The 22,094-nt window shown below is 26.2% G+C and overlaps 1 protein-coding gene across 3 annotated transcripts; it reads left to right on the top strand.

The window, feature by feature from the left end:
* Positions 1 to 747: 747 nt before the first annotated feature.
* LOC114128342 (moesin/ezrin/radixin homolog 1) lies at positions 748 to 21,527 on the top strand. Of its 3 annotated transcripts, none has more exons than XM_027992835.2 (11): positions 748 to 990; positions 1,858 to 1,918; positions 9,862 to 10,041; positions 17,016 to 17,138; positions 18,854 to 19,005; positions 19,068 to 19,298; positions 19,357 to 19,617; positions 19,704 to 19,830; positions 19,896 to 20,126; positions 20,433 to 20,663; positions 20,730 to 21,527. In XM_027992835.2, the coding sequence occupies exons 2-11, from the start codon at positions 1,907 to 1,909 to the stop codon at positions 20,892 to 20,894; spliced, it is 1,713 nt and encodes a 570-aa protein (XP_027848636.1). In that variant the 5' UTR covers positions 748 to 990; positions 1,858 to 1,906; the 3' UTR covers positions 20,895 to 21,527. The 3 variants fall into 3 exon arrangements, with proteins under 3 accessions (XP_027848636.1, XP_050060484.1, XP_027848635.1); XM_050204527.1 differs by lacking the exon at positions 748 to 990 and adding an exon at positions 1,665 to 1,682; XM_027992834.2 differs by lacking the exons at positions 748 to 990; positions 1,858 to 1,918 and adding an exon at positions 8,982 to 9,365.
* The last annotated feature ends 567 nt before the right edge of the window (positions 21,528 to 22,094 follow it).

Below are 22,094 nucleotides of genomic sequence, written 5' to 3'. Positions count from 1 at the left end.
TACCCGACCTGTACATTGGAGTCCAAAACTCATTGGACATTTTTAAGTGTTCGGTGACCGCCATTCTGATAGATGGTTTGTTGGTGGGGGTATGGGAGAATCCGCTCAGACATTTTTGAGAAGTCGCATAAGTGTACTACGTTTGTCAAGTACTGTCAACTGTCCTCAATCCTAAGTTCAAATTCCTCACATGTAGTTTTCTATTATAGATGACTGCTGAAAAAGCTCCCAATCCACTTGTTACTTGTAGGTACTTAATGATCAAAATAATTCATTGGCGTAAAACATATATCCGTTATTGTCTGCTAAACTACTCTCCACCCATTACAATATTACATCAAAGGTGAATGAAATATTATGCATTAATGCATTATAATTTATATAATATATTTTCTAGACCCGTTAACGAAGTCGGTTTATGATTTGAGGTTTTTTTTATTACTATTTTATATTAAACATGATATATAATAATATAATCGTTGAGTGCGGCGAAATGAGTATGCAACATAATATGTCATACTGAAAAATTTAAAAATCCTAGGACGCCTGACTCAGATGATCCAATTGTATTTTCATAATATTATATAGTACCATTTTTTTTTATATAAGAACTAAGAAAACGATTTTGTGTTCCGTATGGTTCATTTTAACCCACTTGCCACGGCTGCACTGATACAGGTTGTGCGGCAGTGCAGCCACCAGCTGTAGTGATTATCCGAACCGGGTTCATTTGCTGATTCGCGCAACACCATCAGTCAACGTGACGTGATTACGTTTTTCCATTTTCGTGCGTGATGTATTTTTGAAAATATTTCAACGTAAAAATAAAAGTGAAAAATAATTAAAAATAAAACTCAAACGGATCATTCTGTTTCGAGACTCGAAACACACACATCGTCGTGCTCCGCATTGTGCGTGTTACCGGCGGTGAAGTCGACTGAGGCGTTTAAATTGCTTAAGGACCGCCAACAGACAACAACTTCTACCGGGGTGAGTCAAGATTTTTGTGTATCACTCGTGTTATTTTTGTTGAGCATGTTATCCGCTTCCGGATTCTCCTTACTATCCCGCCCAGAAACGACGATGGGCGACACTTATAATTCAGAAAATGTGCATAACCCGGCAATTCTGCAAAAACCGCCCTTTGCCTTCAATCCAATCATTCCGATCGCCGCCGATACGCCAAATCTCTGGTTTACTCGACGACGATAAGTGATTAATATTAGAGGTTATAATCTAAGAACGCTATAGGTATTATCAGATATAAGTGGGTACAATATAATAATAACAATTTAATATCATAATAATATTATAAATTATAATATAGGTAGGACATGGGCACATAATAATATTATATAGATTACAAGCAAGTGACTTGATTATGTAACTGTCGATAGGTACATGTTGCATTTTTGAATGTACTATGGAATTTACCTTTGATAATAAATCAATATTAGAATATTCAAGCTTAGTAGCTAAGACTATATCGTCTGTTATACAGCCTATCTATTTATAAAAACAAATAATCGAAATGTTTTATTAATTTATACGTTTTTAAAATTTAGTAATATTAAATACCCACTTTTTTGGTACATTGTATCAAGTTAAAACTATTTTTATCGATTTTTAAACCATTAGTAAATTGGTTTATGTAATCCATATTGTTTGAAATTTAAGACCAGGTAATACTGTAAATTGTTTGAGTATATTATGAAACACTAATTTCCGGAAGTATATTTTTGTTAGTTTATTTCAATAGGTATATGTTTAACTTCTGAAATATTATATTACACTAGTGCTGATTTTATTACTAATTAATAAACTTACACTTAATCTAAAATATTTTAACTATTTCAGGTTTTTATGTTGAACACTTATACATACACATTTTCAATAACAATTCAAGATGCCAAAATCTGTAAGTCATAATTTTTTTTTTAATAATTACAATTAGTTACCATTAATATATGATATAGAAGTTTAAAAAATGCATTTAAATTACCTTAATTAATTATTAATACACTTAATGTGTCATATTATAAAAGATAAATAATTCAATCATCAATTTAAAACTAATGTTATACACATGATATAATTTATTGTAATAGTTATTTTTTAAAATTAAATTTTATCAATATAAGTGTAATAAGAAATTGATCCTGAATTAATTTATAGCTTAATTGTATATTATATGAATAATAATAATAAAAGAATTTATTTGTGAAAGTTTGTATATAACGTGTGTTGCTATTTTTTAAGTAGTGTATAAAAAATATTCTAAAAAAAACATTTTAAGACCTCTTCTGTGTTGGCAACATCTAATGTGTAACCATCTGGTGAACTATAATTTTGTCATTTATATTTTTGTTATTTAACCATTCTTACAGTTGAAAAACCATAGTCATTTAATTATAAACTTTAATAAATTATTATGTCTGTGCTGAGACTATTATTTCTTCCCATACTATTAAATGCATATTGTTAAAAAAATTCTTAAAAAATAAGTTGTATTAAAAATAGGTACATCAATTTAATTTTCAACTTATATAAACTGTTGATTATTATTATTTAATAATTAAAGTTTTTATTTTTTTTATGGACATCTTGTTAAAAAAAAATATTATGTAATGCATATCTAAATTTTACTATTGCTCATCTTTTGCTACTTCACAAATGAATAGTATCTTATTTTGTATGTATAAAATATAAGCAGTTTTTTAGTGGTATGTATTTTACATTTTAGATTGCAACAAAGTGACTTCTATGAAAAAAACTGCATTTACATATAATTAATTATTTTTTTTTTTTTAGTTTTAAGAACTGTATTTTATATACAATGCTTGAACATTCAGTCCTACAATTAGTATCAATCTTTTAATTTAAAATACATATCAAATATATATTTATGCAATAGTAGTTGATAAATATTCAATAGGTACTACTAATAATTTTGTTTGTTATTGTAAGTATTATAAATTTAAATATTAGATAAATTGGAGTTAGTTAATGTTTGATGTTGTAGTAAAATATATTTTCATTGTATAAACTAAGTATTTTATTATTTTATTTGTTGCTCTTAAGTTGGTACATTATGTATTAAGAGGTCATAAAATAGTATTTATTTAAATATATCATTTATATTAAATCCATCATATAATAATACAATTACCTATTGATACACAGTTTAGTGTCATACTTCTGGAATATTATTCATGAATTTGCTATTTCAGTAACTACAGGAAGTAAACTGATAATAATTGTATCTATAAATTAAATTATCTGCAAATGAATTTTTCGAAACAAGTGATTATTATTAACTACTTTCGTTAAATATTTACATACATACCTTGTTGATATTATTGTTTTTTTTTTTTTTTACAAATAAACCCTGGGTTTATTATTCATAATGTAATAATAATACAACCCACATAGTATTCTAATATATTAGGTGTTATTATAATACAAAAGATTTGTAAAGGCCTACTCAATTTACATTTTAAACAATGGTTTTTACAGTAACCACAATGTTATTCTATATTTTAACTTACTCGTGTACAACAATCGGCTCCTATCCTCTTGCATCCTGCGATTCCCCTTGTCACACCTACCTATCACAACGTCCACATCCCATCTCATGTTATGGTAAGACTTCGTAGTATGTACCCTACTGATTTTTATTAATACATTTACGAATTGTGTAAATTTAAACCAGTAATATGTAATCGAATATTATTGTAGTAATAGTGTATAATGGCTCAACTAGTATTCAAACGTGTATTTTAAAATTAAAACTATAAACATTTTTGTCGGTATAACAATGAGCAATATATTTATAAAGATTTGTGATAAATATGGAAAATAAAAATAGTACAAATTCAACGTACTCTTAAAATATATAATTTGAAGATTTCGCGAAATTACTAAGAAAAAAATGTAATTGAAAGTGAAATCAAAATTATTATTAGGTCATTTTTCCGGTTATTCGAAGGTTACGAAATGAACAAATTCGAATGAAGTGTTATTAATATTATTACTTATTAATTATCAGTTTATCACTAAGTAGTCGGTTTTATTATATGAACCCAATTCCAATAAAATGGGCTGGATTGGTAGTTTACTGTTTATAACTTCTGAAATGTTATGTATCATATATTCATTTTAATTAAATTTATATAAATAACATAATACAACAATAGATCATTTTAATATTTTACTTATTAAATTGGTAGTTATAAAAAATAAAAATACATAAATGTAAATTGCACGAATTTTAAATTTTTTTTAGAATCTAACTAAATTTAGAAATTGTTGAATTTATTAGTTGAAATAAAATTTAATTTTATAAACTATATTGTAAAACATAAAAAGCTCATTGCTAAGAAATTTTTTAAAAAATATACTGGTTGTTTTTTCCGAGTCTTTTTGATTCAAAAATTTAAAAAATTTTACTTATTATGGTATTTAAGATAATAAAAATTTATATTATGTATTTGTAATTGATATTCTTGGATTTATTTCTGACTAAGCCATTTTCATTTAATTAAATATCAGTGAAAAATTATTCTTTTACAATATTTTATATGATTTTAAAACAATAACAATTCATAAAGAATGTTAAAATACTATTGAGTTTAGTTGTGCTAGATTGAAAATGTTTTTATAATGTTTATTTCATAAATTTTTATCTGTAAATTCCTATCTCGTTTATGTTGTGTATTATTGCTTAGCCGAAGTACGAGTACAAATGTATAGAAATAATGTGTAAAAATTGTTTTTAAGTTATCTTCCAATATACAATTTGAATAATAGATGCTCAACTATGATGAGGTAATCTTTACATGGTCATAATATAATCGATGTTAATTAGATGTACATTGTAAAATCAATCTCACTATTAAAACATTTTTTATTCCTTAGATTTTAAAGTTTAAATTAAGATAATCAAGCACTACTTTTCTTTTATAATTATTTTTAAAAAAAAATTAACTTTTGTACGCAATTGTTAATTACTTACAATTTTTTTTTTTTAATTTTTTTTATTTAAATTTTAAACTGTACCATTACATAACATTATTACGAGTTTAAAATAATATTTAGAACGTATTATTATGTGTAATTTTAATCGTTTGAAATATTAGAAAAAGTTTATTCTTTAGTTTACGTCGCAAGAGTTTTCACATTGATTTTGGGATCTTATAAATAAAAAGAAAATCATTTAGGTAGTACCGGGATGGCTTTAGTTTCAGATGAAAACTTTTGAATTGGTGTTGTACTCTGAGTCTTGTAGAAGTTGTATAACAGAATCTTTTGCTATTCCAGTGTTTCTCAACTTTTTTACCGTGACGTCCTCCCAAATGAATTTTCAATTTTTAAGCGACTCCTAACTGTATTTCATATATACTTCCTTGTTTTGGGTTGACGATCATTAGATTAAGAAACGCTGGGTTTTTCATCGAGCTTTTAAACTTATCCGTTAGAAATTGTTCTGATTAATAAACAATGATTTAATATAATATATTATATTGTTTAAATATCTAGATTTTTTTTCTTTTTTAAAACTACCAATTTAATAAGTAAAATGATAAAATGATCTATTGATGTATTTTATCTTCATTTATTTAGAGTTGATGTAATTTTATGTATACAGTGTTTCCCTTTTGTTCCGTACAGAGTAAGAATAATATTATTTTATATTCCTGAGTACAATCAAAAATTTATCTTGTGTTTTAAATGCCAGATTTTTTTTATGGCACTTACCTACTTTATAATTTTTCATTTATTTGTTAACATATTATTGTGATATTAAATATACCACTAGGTTAAAATTTGTTTTCTTTCAAAACTCAATGTTGATTATGTTGCATGGTTTTTGAGATCTTCTGACAACCGCTCGACGTAGGATATAAACTAGTAAGACTAGTAGGACACAAATTCTTAGGAGAATCTATTTTTCATTAAACTAAAAATTTAAAAACTACCCTTGATAATACGAGATTATAGTTATGAACGAAAAAACTGGGAATAGAATATACATATTATACTCGTATGTATAATTATATTACGCTATCAATTTAAATAAATATTTTCTATAAATGAATACATTGAGTTTTAACTTATTGTGCAAATTACCCTCCTCATATTTACAGAGTTAAATCATTTTTCAGTTAACATATCATTTATTTTGGTGTCGATCGTAATTATTAAGAAATGTTTTATGAAACAATTTCAAGAAATAAACAAAATTGAACATTTCAAAATAAGTAATTTTGATTTCTTTACAAGCTACCATTTATTGAACGTTGATATATCGTGGCTCTATCAAATTTCCTTAAGATAACCACCATTTTATGTGCAGTTTAAAAAACAGAAATTCGTAGTTATCTAGTTGTGACTTCCATTGTTTTCCCCTGAATATTTAATATGCATAAATGCATAATATTGTTTATCTTACATAGTTACTGTTTAGATATCAATGGTGTATCTTTATTATTAAAATAGAAAAAATAAATTATCTACTTGTAATATGCATATACTAACAGTAATTTAAATCATTTAGATAAATAATGCGTTTTTAAGTTGTAAATTTTTAATACGCGGGTCTTAGATCTGAGATTATTATTTTATTTATTTTTTTATGAGGGTTAATATTTAATAGGATTTATTAAAATTAATTTATACATTAAATTACCATCTTGAGAGATATTGTTTTTAAATATCGATAAAAAAACTGCTTATAGTGATGTATTAATATTATTGATGTAATTATAATATGAACAATTGCACAATTTTACAACTGTTTATGTTCCTTGTGTGTGACGTAGTTAATATAGCTTATTAAATGACATTTAAAAATCTGAAATAATTTGTGGATACATGTAACTATGTAAGGCTAGGAGTTTAACATATACCAATATAAATAGGTGAATTAACGAATAAGTATACATTTGATTTCGTTAGGCTATAATATTAAAACTATTTTTATTGCTTTTATATTATTATTAAAAGGTTTACAAACTATTTTACTGATTCTATGAACAGTAGAGCTTATCGTTCCTGTTAACGTTTTTATTTCTTTAAAACAATGTTTTTTTTTAAATGTTATAGTTTGTATAGCAGCCTTGATTTTTATTTTACATTTTTCATTTCATTGTTAATTATTTGCCTATTTATTACGTATTTTATAGTCTTTACACAGTTTTTTAGAAAATATATTCTAACATATTCATAGATAAATCCAACTAAGTTTAAAACCTGATTACAGCTCATTGCATAATACGCACATAATATGAGCCTCTTTTAAATGACTATGAAGAGACTGGTGATGTTTCTTTAGTGACTAATATTTATTTTTGTTTTTAAATTTCATAAAAGACAACACATTATATTTATTGTGTTTAAACAAGTTTTAAACTTGGGGTACTGACCATAAAAATTACACATACAATTTTTTATTAAATAAATAATTATATTTTAATTTATTGAACAATAAAAATTAATGATAAATAAAAATCTGCAAGGTTTAAATAGTTAGAATTTGTATATTATGCATATTGTTATATCATCATCAATGTAAAAATAACTAAATATGGTACAACGTACAAATTTGATTCGTGATCTAAATAATTTGTAACACAATATTTTATTTTATAAATTTTACTATTTGAGGTTTATATTACATATTTATGTTTTTTAAATTGTATTTATTAGCCGTAATCGATATGCATTTTTTATCATCATTCAATGTTTGGAAAATTGTGACACGTTGATGCATAATATGATCAAAATACCAATAACCTTTGAAAATTGTATTGTAGAATTAAATGCGCTGAGGCTTTTTCAAAATTGTAGCTTGTTGGATAATTTTAAAAGTTTTAAATTTGAAAATAATGCCGAGTATTTAATCGTACCATGCTATTTTCAAGGTATACTGCTAAAACTATAGGTTATGTTATATATATTAAAACAAATCTTACACAATTTGGTTTTTTTAAGTTACCAAAAAAAAAACACGTTTGACACTTAAAATTTAACAAACATATTAAGTTACATTATTTTACAGTCATTAAAAGTTCCCATTATATTTTTTTAAGTATCTAAGCTTTTTAGATTCTAAAGAATGAAAAAATATTTTAGCTGCACTTATTTAGATTAATAAAAAATATGTAGGTATAAGTAAACGTTTAAATTATTATTGACATGAGTATTCTATCTTTAACGATCCTTGTAAGTATTAAATTATTTTTGGTTTAATTTTAATTTCTATATCTTATTGAATCTCATTCATTATATCATTGGTTTATAATACTAGTACTGGTACTTATGATCTCTGGACTATATCTATATTATATTTAGTATATGGTTACATATTATCCACGATCATGACTATAGCTGTTTAATCATCTCTTGAGTGATTTGTTCGTTTTTGTAATTTCATTGATTATAATATGAAACATTAAGTTGTACAACCCTATAGAGTATAGAATGAGTTTTATTAGTTAGTGATGGATTGTTGGATGGTGGAGGGGGGATTATCCCAACGAGTAAGTGGATCGTCACGTTCCGCCTTATCTATGACGTAAACTTATGATTATGAATGGTAAAAAATTCCAAGTATCTCGATCGTTAACACGAAGGAAGGAAAAAACGTGTATAAATATTGTTTAAACTGTCATTGAGGGTTTCGTAAAGTGGTCTCGGCATAGCTGCTATCAACGGACGAACCGCCGCCGCCGCCGCCGCCGTCGTTCAGCCGTTGGCGCAACACTACGAGAGACGAGAGTGCACCTTGGCCCGAAACCAGGTGGCGGTACAGTGCCAGCCGGTGGCGGCGTTGTCGCTTCCTATAACCAGTTTCTGGTCGTCCGTTTCCCCCCACCACTTTCACCGTCATCATCACTTGGCCACGCCCAATTATCCGCCGTTTTTTTTTTTTTTTTTACTTTTCAAAACCAAGCCCGTTGTAGTGGCGGGTAACTATACTCTGGTCCGTCTCCCCGTCCTTTCGACGCCGCTCAGGCCTCAGACGCTCTTCAGTCATTACTCACTAGTAGTCACTAGCCAGTATTGTATTATAGCACCTGCACAACCGTTGGCGTCGCGTCCATCTGCTCTCAACGCCACCGCGTTACAAATGTGCAGCGGACATTAATAATCGTTTTTTTTTCGACCGTTTTTCATCCCCTCGGCCGGCCAAACGTGTGCGCGGTAGTCGAGTGTCTCAGTTCGTGCGCGTGCATCCCAAAATTATTACACTGTTCTTACGCGATTGTGCAACCCGCTAGACGTTTGCGAGTGTTGTTTGCTGCCGATATACCGACGCGTCGTGTTTTCAGAACTACCGCAACAAGATGGTGTCCGGAAAAACTGTAAGTCCTTGAGACGTGGAACAATTAATATACCGCGGTGTATTATAGTTGACGTAACATGAACGATTCGTGTGTCAGAATGCCGATGATGATATTTTTTCTAAAACTCGTAAACGTTACAGATGATGTGTACTATACCTACTTTCAATGGTTTTTTCGTTCATATCATAGCTCTTTAGTTTATTGCTGGTTAATGAAATCTTGCGTTGGAAATTCGAACAGATTTTAGTATTCATATTTAAACAACGACTAAATTTTAAATGTCCGAGCGTGCGCTTGGGCAAACCACTTTTTTGATCTACTTATTTCCCGCCAATTTAGATCACACAACAAAACACAATATTATAATGTATATAATACATGTATTATAGCAAGAACATAAATTGTCTTGTCGATTGTTACAGTGGAATCTGTGTGAACGGCAGGGAGGATATATCTTGCTGGGTCGGATTGTATTACGTTTTCAAATAATTTTTTCAACTATTGCCTGTTTCAGATGAACGTGAGAGTGACCACAATGGACGCCGAGCTGGAATTTGCTATCCAGCAAACTACCACCGGCAAACAGCTATTCGACCAGGTAGTAAAAACCATTGGATTGAGGGAGGTATGGTTTTTCGGCCTGCAGTACACTGACAACAAAGGCGATATGACTTGGATCAAACTGTATAAAAAGGTACTAGTTGATTTAATATTTTTTCCTTTGAAATTAGAATACAATATAGGCACAGCATCAATGTATTATGTATAATATTATAAATGTAAAATCCAAGATGACGTTTAACACTTTGAAACCCAAGTATATTTGAAACCGTACGACCTTGGGGGACGAGCCATAGGTATTATATTATGAGTTTTTGTCAAGTTTTTCTTGTCTATTTGTGATCGAATCACTTCATAAAAACCGTCTATTAGCATTCTCGAAGACTCGTACAGTATACGCGTGACTAATGCGTTAGTGCCAAAGTCACAGTTTAATGTCATCGAACAATTAGGTTATGCAAATCCATGAATAGTTCACAGACTTGTAAAGCAAACATCTCCGTTAATCACTGTACAAATATACAACACTTAATAATTAAGATAATGTACTTTTGACATTGTTTTTGGAACACATTTTATTAGTTACTAATTTATACTAATATTGTCATCAGTAGTTTTACATAATATATCGTTTATAAAATATTTTAGCCACTTGTTGGTTTTTATTACTCCACCTGCGCTCGCATTTATCTTGCTCCAGCGAAGATGCAACAGGTGTTCTAATAATGAAAATACTAAAAATTGAAAAATAGTTATTCCTTTTATTATTGATCATATTTTAGAGGTTTGATAACAACATTTTTATAAATAAGTATTTCCTTATCAGCATCAAAAGTGAATTGTTTTCAAACGTTTTTAGTTTCTTTAAAGATATACACGTATTCTTTATTGATATTTATATTTACTATGATGTTAAGAGTATACCTGTATAAATTAAAAACACTTGAATTATGTCTTAAAATTATTAGTCATACGACTTCAAAATCTGTACAAACATCTATTTTTTAAAAGTTTATTCTGATAATTGTAGAATTTAGACAATCAAAATTAGGTACATGACAAATTATCAAATTAGGCATATTAGTTTAAATATTAATTATTTGTGTGCTTCAATAATTAGAAACTTATAAATGCATGAATTCTTTTATTGTTGCCAAATAACAATTATGTATACTTTTAGCCACGTTACGGCTATTTTATAAAAATATTACCTTTAATGGATATTTGATTTTTGATTTTTCCCTTATATTCACCTCCGTGACTTTCGATATTAATTAAAAAGCCCGGTTAAACCGGATGTATCCATTATAATTGACGGCTAAACGCTGATTTCTCTTTGAATTATTGTCAACGTGGTTTCTATATTTGCTAGTTTATTAATAAAACTAACCTACCATATATTGAGCATTTTTTCATTAAGGTATTGATAAATATTTTTGATGCAAATTCGAAAATCTATAGTTGAAAACTTTTAGATATTCTTACGCTTACATACTTATTTTGATTGCACATTTATCAAATATTTTAATCAACCGAAAGTGGAGACAACTGATTGGAATATAGTTTTGATAAATTATTCCAATAGCATTTCTCAGGCATTTACAGAATTATCAAGTGTCTGTGCGTTTCGATATTTGGCCTTGTCTCGTGGACATATCGTATACTACTTTCTAAAACGAAGATACATCATTGTGTCAAGGTCACTTAGTGCCAGAAAAATCGCGTGTAATATTATGCCGTCATTGCCCATCAGTATTAAATATACGTTCATAATAACCACATACTCGTACAACAGTTAACAGAGAAAAACGTGGAAAAAATATTATGAATTAGTCTATAACATCAATAGGTTTTAACAGAATCATTTCTGTTAAAAACAATAAATGTTATCGTATACCTATAAACTAATATTAACTATACATAAATAATAATTGCTTAATTTGTGTTTAACATGGTACTTTATATATATAATGATATTGTAATGTATTATTATTTAAAATCCATAATTAAGTAATAATTTTGTTTAACAATTTCTTTTGGAATGATTCTACTTAGAGTACGCAGAACATTTTTCCACGATTTTTGGGGGTTACTGCTTACGAAAAATCGCGTATTCTAAAATACTTCAGTGTTTACCTGGTGTTACCATTAACAAAATATTATTCCGGAAGTTCTGTAGTAAAATAGATTTTTATATTATAATTGTTTTGGTTAGTCATTTATTAAATGGAACCAAACATTTGCTTATAGCATATTATATACAACTCAATTAAAATAGAGTAGGTATAGGTAGTCTATAATACTTTTAAGAGGTCATTTTTTTTTTTTTTACTACCATAATTAGATTTTTTAAATTGACTAGGTATTTAAACCCAAGATCATACATTTTAATGAAGATGTCTTATATATTTATATTCTAACTTTTTTGAATAGGTTTACCATAATCTATAAATGTCTAATTGTTAAATAACGTTGGTTGCTTAAGGTTATTTGTTAAATTTCAACTTAAAGATTGCCTTATTTTTAAATTCTTATTAAAACCTATAGTTTTTAAAAGCGAATACTTATAGCCTGTTAATACTCACGAGGTTACTTATATCGTATTCATTAATCATAAACTCGTAACTCTTTACTATTCTATAGATTTGTTTAAGTTCTTGCACTTAATATTTTTATAAGTATTAAAATATTAATTACGTTAACTAAAAAGTTTTTCTAACTGATAACAATCTGTAAGTTACTGTATCTTATGTCTAAAAAAATAAAAATGATTTCAAACAGGTAGATAGTTTGAAATAATTTTTTTTTTTTTGACAATTTCTTTTAATATTTTTCTGTAAGTAAAATTTACAATCTAGTTCAATCTAGTTGAAACCAGTTACAAAAAATTTAATTAATTCGTATTTTATTTAATTATAAAAACGAAGACAACCTATATTATACTTAATTTATTTTTATTTTTCAATTTAAGTATCACCTTAACAAGATTTTTAAAGAATCATTTTAACAAACAAAATCAAAAATTTAAACTTAGATATTGATAAAATTATGTTCATAGTTTGATTAAAAATTAAAATGTAACTAAAGTCAATTAGTTTCGGCTAATTAGTAGTTTCGGTTAGTGTGCTATAATGCGGGTGTGACATTTCTACTTCGTCTTTAAAACTTGAATTTTTTTAATAATAATATTATGTAATAAATTAATCATAATAACTAATAAGTACTAAACAATGGTATTTATCATTAATTTAACAATTTCCTAAATATTAATTTAATCTCTTTTATTGATTTTGATATAAATTTCTAAAAATTATTCATTTTTAGGAAAAAAAAAACTAATTTAGGAAATTAACATATTTGAAATATTTTATGCCATCTAAAATAAGTTTTCGTCTGATTACATTGTTTAATTGTTAAGTATACCTACATAATTTTTTTATATGGACGCCATTAACCCGCAATCGATGTTTTTGTCTTACATGCTACAAATAAAACTATTTGCGTTCAGCAGAATCCATTTAATGTTATTAGCTTAAATATTTAAGTAATTTTTCCTATTATTAAACTTAAAGGTAAGAATATTATCTATGTAATCCAACGGCTTTTTATTGATATCATCATTTTTAAGTGAATTATGTTTACTTTAAAGTTGTAATATTTTATATAACTCTAATTCACTTTAAAATGATGATATCAATAAAAAAGACTTTGAGATGACCAACCTAATATTCATACTTTTAAGTTTAATAATAAATAAACTTACTCTGATATTATTAAACCTAACAATATAAAGTGGATTCTGCTGAAAAAAAATTGCCATTTTGGTATGTACGCAAGACGGAGACATCACATGCGGGTGTGGCGTCTTCTTGGTTCTTAATAATAAAAATATTGTACTTTATGAGTAATTATACTATTTTTAAATGCGTTATTATTTGTAATCAATAATTATTACAACAAAAGATAGTGGTTATTATCTAATAAAATCATTATAATGCAAATATGTTAGTTTTAAAAACTAATGGTTAGGTGGTTATATAGGTACTACGTAAACAAAAAAAAATAACCTAATTTATTGATATTAACTATTAGTAATATTGTTTGTGTTAATTACACGTTACTTTTTATTCGTTCTTGTGTTTCTGCTGGTGAAACAACTGTTCACATAATATATTACTTTACATGCGCAGCCTGAAAATATTTGCAAAAAACTATGGAATTTATGGAACAGGAAATCATTTGTTGAAGAATCCATTGATTATTTTGATCCAAGACATAAATATTGGTTACAGGTATCATATACATTCCTCTTGAACACTCGACGTAATATTAGATAAGCATAACAAGTATTGTTTTGATCAACCCGATATATTCAATACATTCCTTTAGCTTACATACATGCGCACATATACATATTATATTCATATTTATAATGTTATTCTGTTCTTTTTTTCGCGTGTATCCCTACAGTCATTCTAATTTTCCAACTGACCATTTTGTATTGTTAGTGTCCTTCGCTACACAATTGCTGACATTATAATAATGAGTTTACCCACATTGTTTAATTTGTTTTTATGGTTTTCCATCACATAGTTGTGTTATACAGTGAATATTATATTTATATAGTTTCCTTTTATGCCTATGTAATTTGTATTATTAGTAAACCTTTACATAAACAATTGAATTAAATGAACACATAGCTTTCCGTTATATATTTTAGTATTTCAGTTATAATTGTATTACAATATTATTTTTCATTTTTCTCATTCAAATACTTATCATTAGTTTTTAAGCTTTATACAAATTATAAATCAATTATACTATTGGTTTTTTATTTTAAATGTTCTCTTAAATAAAAAAAATTATATTATCTTTGTTACATTTATGTAAAAACAAAATTGAATTATTATGTATTAATAAATTATTAAAAATATATGAGCCGAGGTTAAAGAACTGGTTGTGAACCATGTTCAGGTGATGATAATGAACGTATACTTCTCTATAACGATGCGTGCATGTATTTGGTTGACTGTTCTACTTTCTTTTAATCGTAATAGCAATTTTATCTGTATTGTAATTTTAATTATATATAACATTTATATCCGTAAAATATTTGAATCCAAGATAATTTTATAATTTTTCTACTTGGCTACGCATTGAAAAAAATATATTTTGTCCTCACGTAGAACCCGTAGAGGTCACGATCTCGACCTTCGTTATATTTTCTTAATTTTAATTGTAGTCATAGCATAAGTGTTGGAAAAACAGTTATGTTTCCTAAGAAATTCACGTTCGAGTTTGTATATGTTAAAACTTTTTTTTATTCTCGTCACTATTTCATGGTACAAATTCTTTTGAAGGTCAACTGTTAAATAATGTTAGGTATTAATGAAGGTTTTTTAAATTTTTTCTTGCATATGATTATCTATTAAGATAATTATTTATGACATTTTTATGTTTTTATCAATTAGCTACATGCAAATTGGTAAAATTAATATAAGTTATACTTACCCTCAGTCAATTTCCAATATCATCAAATTCAAACCTAAGTCCTAACCTGCCCAAATTTAAACCATAATAAAAAACTATTAAAATAAGTTAAAATATAATATGTAAAAAAAAAATCATTTGTAAACCCAATGGGCTAGGCTGCCGAGGACCAGATTTAAATTTAAAAAAAAGGTGATCTAATATTTTTGTATTTTTGAATTGATAATAATCTTTTAAAGTACAAACATTTTCGAAAATCCTCTAGACTATAGGATACTTAATTCTTATTTGTGTTCTATGAAAATGTGTTTTCTGTATTTTAGCGTATGATCACACTTATTTATTATTCATATAGGCACCTACCTTATAAATTTATAACACACTGAGACATAAATAAAAAAAATTCTTTAAAAAGACGTAACGATTCGTGATACGTAACAGCATTTTACAACTTTCACTTATTTCTTACAATATTTGAATTTTTAAATGAGTTGGTTCGTACAATATTTTTAAAATGCTGATACTAAAAGCTGACGTAAGTACGTAACAAATTAAAAAAAATGTTCTCTTAAGCTTAATAATAAGTCAATTCTCATTTCACACAAATATTTTAACTTAAAAAATCTAAGCAAAAATTGATAAAATGTCGACCGTAGATTTGCTATGTTATGCACGTGATGTAAAACAAACAAATGCTAGTGTGGCGTCCTCTTAAGAGTTTTAGTAAATGATTTATAAATATGATGACTATCAGTTACTCACATTCTATACATTTCATATATTTTTATAATAACTTATGACTAGAAATTAAGAATATTGAGGAATTCCACTAATTAAAATTGAAAATATGGTTCCAGGACTTAGTTATTATTAGAACTTAAATATTCATAACAAATTAATATGAGAATATTTTAGAGATATTATCGTGTAATCATATTCTTTTATTACATATTGTTTTACCTACAGCATTTTATGTTTTCTTGTATTATTAAATTACTTATACTTTGATTTCTTCATCACACAATGTTTTACAAAATTGATGTGACATATTTTTAAAAATAATATCCTAATTAATGTTAAAATTATTTACTCTATTCAATTACTTTAAACTTTGATAATTGGAATTTCGCTTTGTTGCTCTGTTAAACTAAGACAGATTTTATATGTTTATTATAGTATGGTTATTCTGGGGTATTATAGTGACAGTATATAATTTCCAAAACTTATTTATATGACTTCATCATTATACAATTAACTATACCATTTAAAACCATTTAAAGATCTTTCCTAATTCCTAAAATAATTTATTGGTAACATGTTACTATATTTTGAATTTTTATGTGAATCTAACCAATTTAAAGTAGATAAAATTAAATTTCTTAAGTTATGTACATTAATAACTGAAAATAGTTACATGTATATACACATATATTATATATATTATGAAATATAATAATTATTATTTGTTTTGTAGTATATATCATTTTAAACTGATAAGTTATCGTTACATTTAATTGTAATTTATGAATATTTGAATTTGCACATTACCTTAGTGTCAATCAAATAAATTATTCTATCAACATTTATTTATATTTAATCAATTTTTTATATCTTCAGGTCATGAGCCAAGATGTTAAGAAAGAAAATCCACTTCAATTCAAGTTCCGAGCCAAATTTTATCCAGAAGATGTCGCAGAAGAACTTATACAAGATATTACTTTGAGATTATTTTACTTACAGGTAATATTTTAATATTAGTACAGTATTTTAAATTATACTTTTTGTGTTTACAAAACTAATAATCATTTACACGTATAATTAACTTAGTAAAATAATATCATGTTCCTCAAAAGATAAATTGTACAATCATACAAAGTAATGAGTAATAATTATATTTTATATTTCATTCAACTGATTCAATTCCAAGAATATTTATTATTAATATTATTGTTCTGATAAAAATGCTTTAGTAATTAATGTTTTTTTATTATTATTTTTTTTTTTTTGTATAAATAACAATTTTTCGTCCCAAACAATTATTAGAAATTCTGAAATGTAATTTCTATTTATGACTATTTGCAAAATATTAAAAGTATTATCAAAATTAATTACTATTAAAATATGAACAATTTATAAATGATAAGATTATACATTTTTTTATACCAAATTATTTAATTGGCAAAAATAACCTCTTGAGTCATGATTCCTAAAGCATTAGTCGTATAGAACATATTTTTGTAGGTAATTGGTAATGATAGAAAATATTACAAATATTTGTTTAGATATTTTTCATAATAAAAGTCATGGCTACAGATGTAAAAAAAAAATATTCACATGATAATTATCATTTCTTAATCAAGCTTTAAATACATATTATAGTCAATTACTTAATATCTATTAAAAATATCTATTTAAAAAATCAGAGACAGCATAAATTTCCTGGTAGATTTTTGTGTACTTACTAAACTAGAGTAATTGATACATAACATTCACAGTACAATAATAAAGTTAACAATCATGAAGTATGTGTTAAGTACAAATGTAAGGGCTGAAAAGTTATGAGTCTTTATACTAGTTGGTTTTTGGTCAAATTAAGAATGCATAACACATGTTTATTATCCTATGATACAATATTGTTTGTATAACTGAAATAATGTAAGTTATACAATTTTTTTACTCATATTTTAAATAAATATGTGTAGTAGAGCTTCAAAAAATCTTAAATATATTCTTTAAAGTACCATAAATGTTATTTTAAGTGTTAAGTCATCATATCTTTGATGTAAAACAATATTTAAGAAAAAATGTATTATCAACTTACATTTAATTATACATTTTATTCAAAGTCGCCTTCACCAATCTCGCACTTATTCTCTATATCTTACAAGTACATAGCATAATAGATTTAGAAGTTAGAAGTTAAACAGTTCCTTTAAGTGTCATATAGCTTAAAATGATATTTCAAGTGAATTGATATATTATTATACATATTATCAAACTTAAAGATGGTAATTATTTATGTGACTGAAGATGTTTTTTGATATTTTAATTTTTAAGTGTTATAATTTTGTAAAATATTTAAATATGAATCTATTCAGAATACAAATGGTTTTTATCTTAAATTTATTTATAGATAAATTCATTCTTATGTTAAAATTAATAAAATGAAACATAAATTGTTTAACATATATTTGCTATTATATTATATGGTGTCCTTTATAACATAACTTAAACCCACTTACCATAGAAGAAAGCGTATATAGGATTAGTGATCACTAACGCACCACGAACTGGCATTAAATATTAATTGTTCATTTATTTTTATAAAAATTTTCAACTTATTCAAAACAAAGTATAAATATTAAATTAATTTTCTTATTTGTAGAGATTATTAACTTAAATATGTACTATTTTCTTGTAATTATTTAATATGAAAATAAATATTTTATTTTTAGGTGAAAAATGCTATTTTATCCGATGAAATTTACTGTCCATCAGAAACATCTGTATTACTCGCTTCATATGCTGTTCAAGCAAGGCATGGTGATTACAACAAACTCACTCATACACCTGGTTTTCTTACCAATGATCGTTTATTACCACAACGGTAAATTGTTAATAATAATTTAATAGCTGTAAATTTAAATTATTTATGAATATAATTTTTAGTGTTATGGATCAACATAAAATGACACGTGAAGAATGGGAGTCTAGCATTACTACATGGTGGCATGAACATAGAGGCATGATGCGAGAAGATGCCATGATGGAATATTTGAAAATTGCCCAAGATCTTGAAATGTATGGAGTTAACTACTTTGACATTCTCAACAAAAAAGGAACTGAATTATTTTTGGGTGTTGATGCCCTAGGTCTAAATATATATGAAAAGGATGATAAGTAAGTAACATTCATTAAAATTTAATATCATTTTATTTTTAAACATTCTTTATTCTAGATTAACTCCAAAGATTGGCTTTCCTTGGTCAGAAATCCGTAATATTTCATTCAACGATAGAAAGTTTATTATAAAACCTATTGATAAGAAAGCTCCTGACTTTGTATTCTTTGCACCACGTGTTCGTATTAACAAACGTATTTTAGCTCTTTGCATGGGAAATCATGAATTATACATGAGGAGACGTAAGCCTGATACTATTGATGTGCAACAAATGAAAGCCCAAGCAAGGGAAGAAAAACTTGCCAAACAACAACAAAGGTATTTTTATTTTATTTTTTTTTTAATTAATTGAGTGTGTATAATATAATATCAACATTTAAGATAAAAAAAAAAATACTTTTTAGAGAGAAACTTCAACTAGAAATAGCTGCTAGAGAAAAAGCTGAAAAGAAACATCAAGAATATGAAGAACGTTTGAAAGTCATGCAAGCAGAAATTTCTAAACGTGAACAAGATTTGCTCAGTGCTCAAGTATTTCAATATTATATTATATATTATCTATGTTGTATTAGTCATTATTTTTTTAAATATTTTAGGATATGATTCGTCGTTTAGAAGACCAGTTGAATAAACTTCAACTAGCTAAAGAAGAACTTGAACAAAGACAAAATGAACTTCAAAAAATGATGGAACGCTTAGAAGAATCAAAGAACATGGAAGCAGCAGAAAGAGCCAAATTAGAAGAAGAGATCAAAGCTAAACAAGAAGAAGTTATGCGTATTCAATCTGAAGTTGAAACTAAAGATGAAGAAACAAGACGTTTACAAGTTAGTTTATATTTGTTTGTAATTAAATATATTTTAAATTAATTACTAAAAGTGATTTAAACTTAATTTAACTCAAATGGTCACTTTTTAAAATTTAGATAAAAGGAATCTTTATTTCATTGTTTTTACTAATAATTGTGTTCCAATTTGGTTACTTGATACTTGTTGGATTTTATTAATCAAAATATATTTTAAGTAAAACTTGATTTTTAAATTTATCCTAGTCTACTATTTGTGTTCACTTAATATTTAAATCAATAAAATCAATACGATAATTTAATTAATTACCAATTTTTATTTTTCTAGGAGGAAGTTGAAGAGGCGAGACGTAAACAAGAAGAGGCTGCAGCTGCAGCACTTGCTGCTGCTGCAACCCCCAAGCATCATCATGTAACAGAAAATGAAAATGAGGATAATGATGAAATGGTCAATGGTCATGAAACACAAGATTTAGATACTGACATGGATATTGTTGATCCAGTAGAGGAACGCCGTACCCTCGCTGAGCGTAACGAACGACTTCAAGATCAATTAAAGGTAAACCTGTTATTATTATTATACTTAACAATATAACACTATTTATTTCATTTTATGAATGTGTAGATGTTGAAACAAGACTTAGCTCAATCACGAGATGATACCAAGGAGACTGCCATGGATAAAATTCACCGTGAAAATGTACGCCAGGGACGAGACAAATATAAAACTCTGCGTGAAATTAGAAAGGGCAATACAAAGCGCCGAGTTGATCAGTTTGAAAACATGTAAATTCATGCTCATACTGTACAGGGTAGTTATTCAATATATGCTTAAAAAGCCTGTAAGTCCAAGATCATTATGTGTCCAAAGTTGCATGACCATTTTACATCTTGGTCTGTAATTATGATTATTATTAAATTACTATTTATTAAGGTTGTAATAACAAAAATGGTTGAACAAGTTATGTAAAATTTTTTTTTTTAATTTAGCTAGTTTTTATTAAATTTATTATTTCTTTAATTTTTAAGAACCTTTATTTATTGAAGTATAGTTTTATTGTTTAGCATAATAATTGCTTATAATAAAATTATATTTATGTGCCCAGTAAAATGTAATCATGCACTCAAGCAGGACGTCATATTACTATTTATCAATCACTCCTTTCACATTCCAAAAACAAAGGGAGGGGCACTTAATTCTTTCTGCTCAATATCTTTGTCTTAAATAAAAACACGAACAATATTTAAAGCCTAACACTATTTTATTATTATTATTGTTATACGATTATACTTGATTTATTTATTATTATACATTTCTTTTATTATTATTATTAACATACAAAAGCTTTGAAACAATTAATTATAATTATTATTTTATAATAATAAATGATTCTATTTTGTGGTCTTTTATAGACCAGTATTATTTATGATGAAAAATTTATTAATGTATACTTTTTTTTTCTTGTCAAGTTAGTATACTACATGTTTACTTATTAATTATTATAATTATTATTATATAAAAATACATATTATTATTAATATATATTTTTTCAAAAAACAAAAAAATCCAAATTAGAAAATTGTGTTATTTTGTTATTATCATTCAGAGGTGGAAAGGTATTACGGTATATATTTTCTGGTCATGTATCAGTTGTAAAAAGGTATTTAAACATTTTTAACTGATCCTCGCCCAACACAAATTACCTTATAAAACAAAATACATCAACTTACAACATTGTATGCTGTTTATTATTGTTGATATTAATATTTTGTTTAATTCCTTTTATTTCACTTATTTAAATAATTTCATCATAAATATAATAATTGAGACCATTGGTTTTTGGTACATCTTATTTTGAGGTCAATTGTTACTTTTTTAAATGTTGAAATCAGCAACACTCTATTTATCCTTATCTTATTTGTAGCCTGTTGGCCAGATTGTTGGTGAAAATGATTATTTTTATGTTTTTGGTAAATGTAATATTGTGTA

Source organism: Aphis gossypii, chromosome 3, assembly GCF_020184175.1.
Source record: "Aphis gossypii isolate Hap1 chromosome 3, ASM2018417v2, whole genome shotgun sequence".
Lineage (NCBI taxonomy): Eukaryota > Metazoa > Arthropoda > Insecta > Hemiptera > Aphididae > Aphis > Aphis gossypii.
The sequence above is the reverse complement of the archived record's forward strand: the minus strand, read 5'-3'. Positions and strand labels throughout refer to the sequence as shown.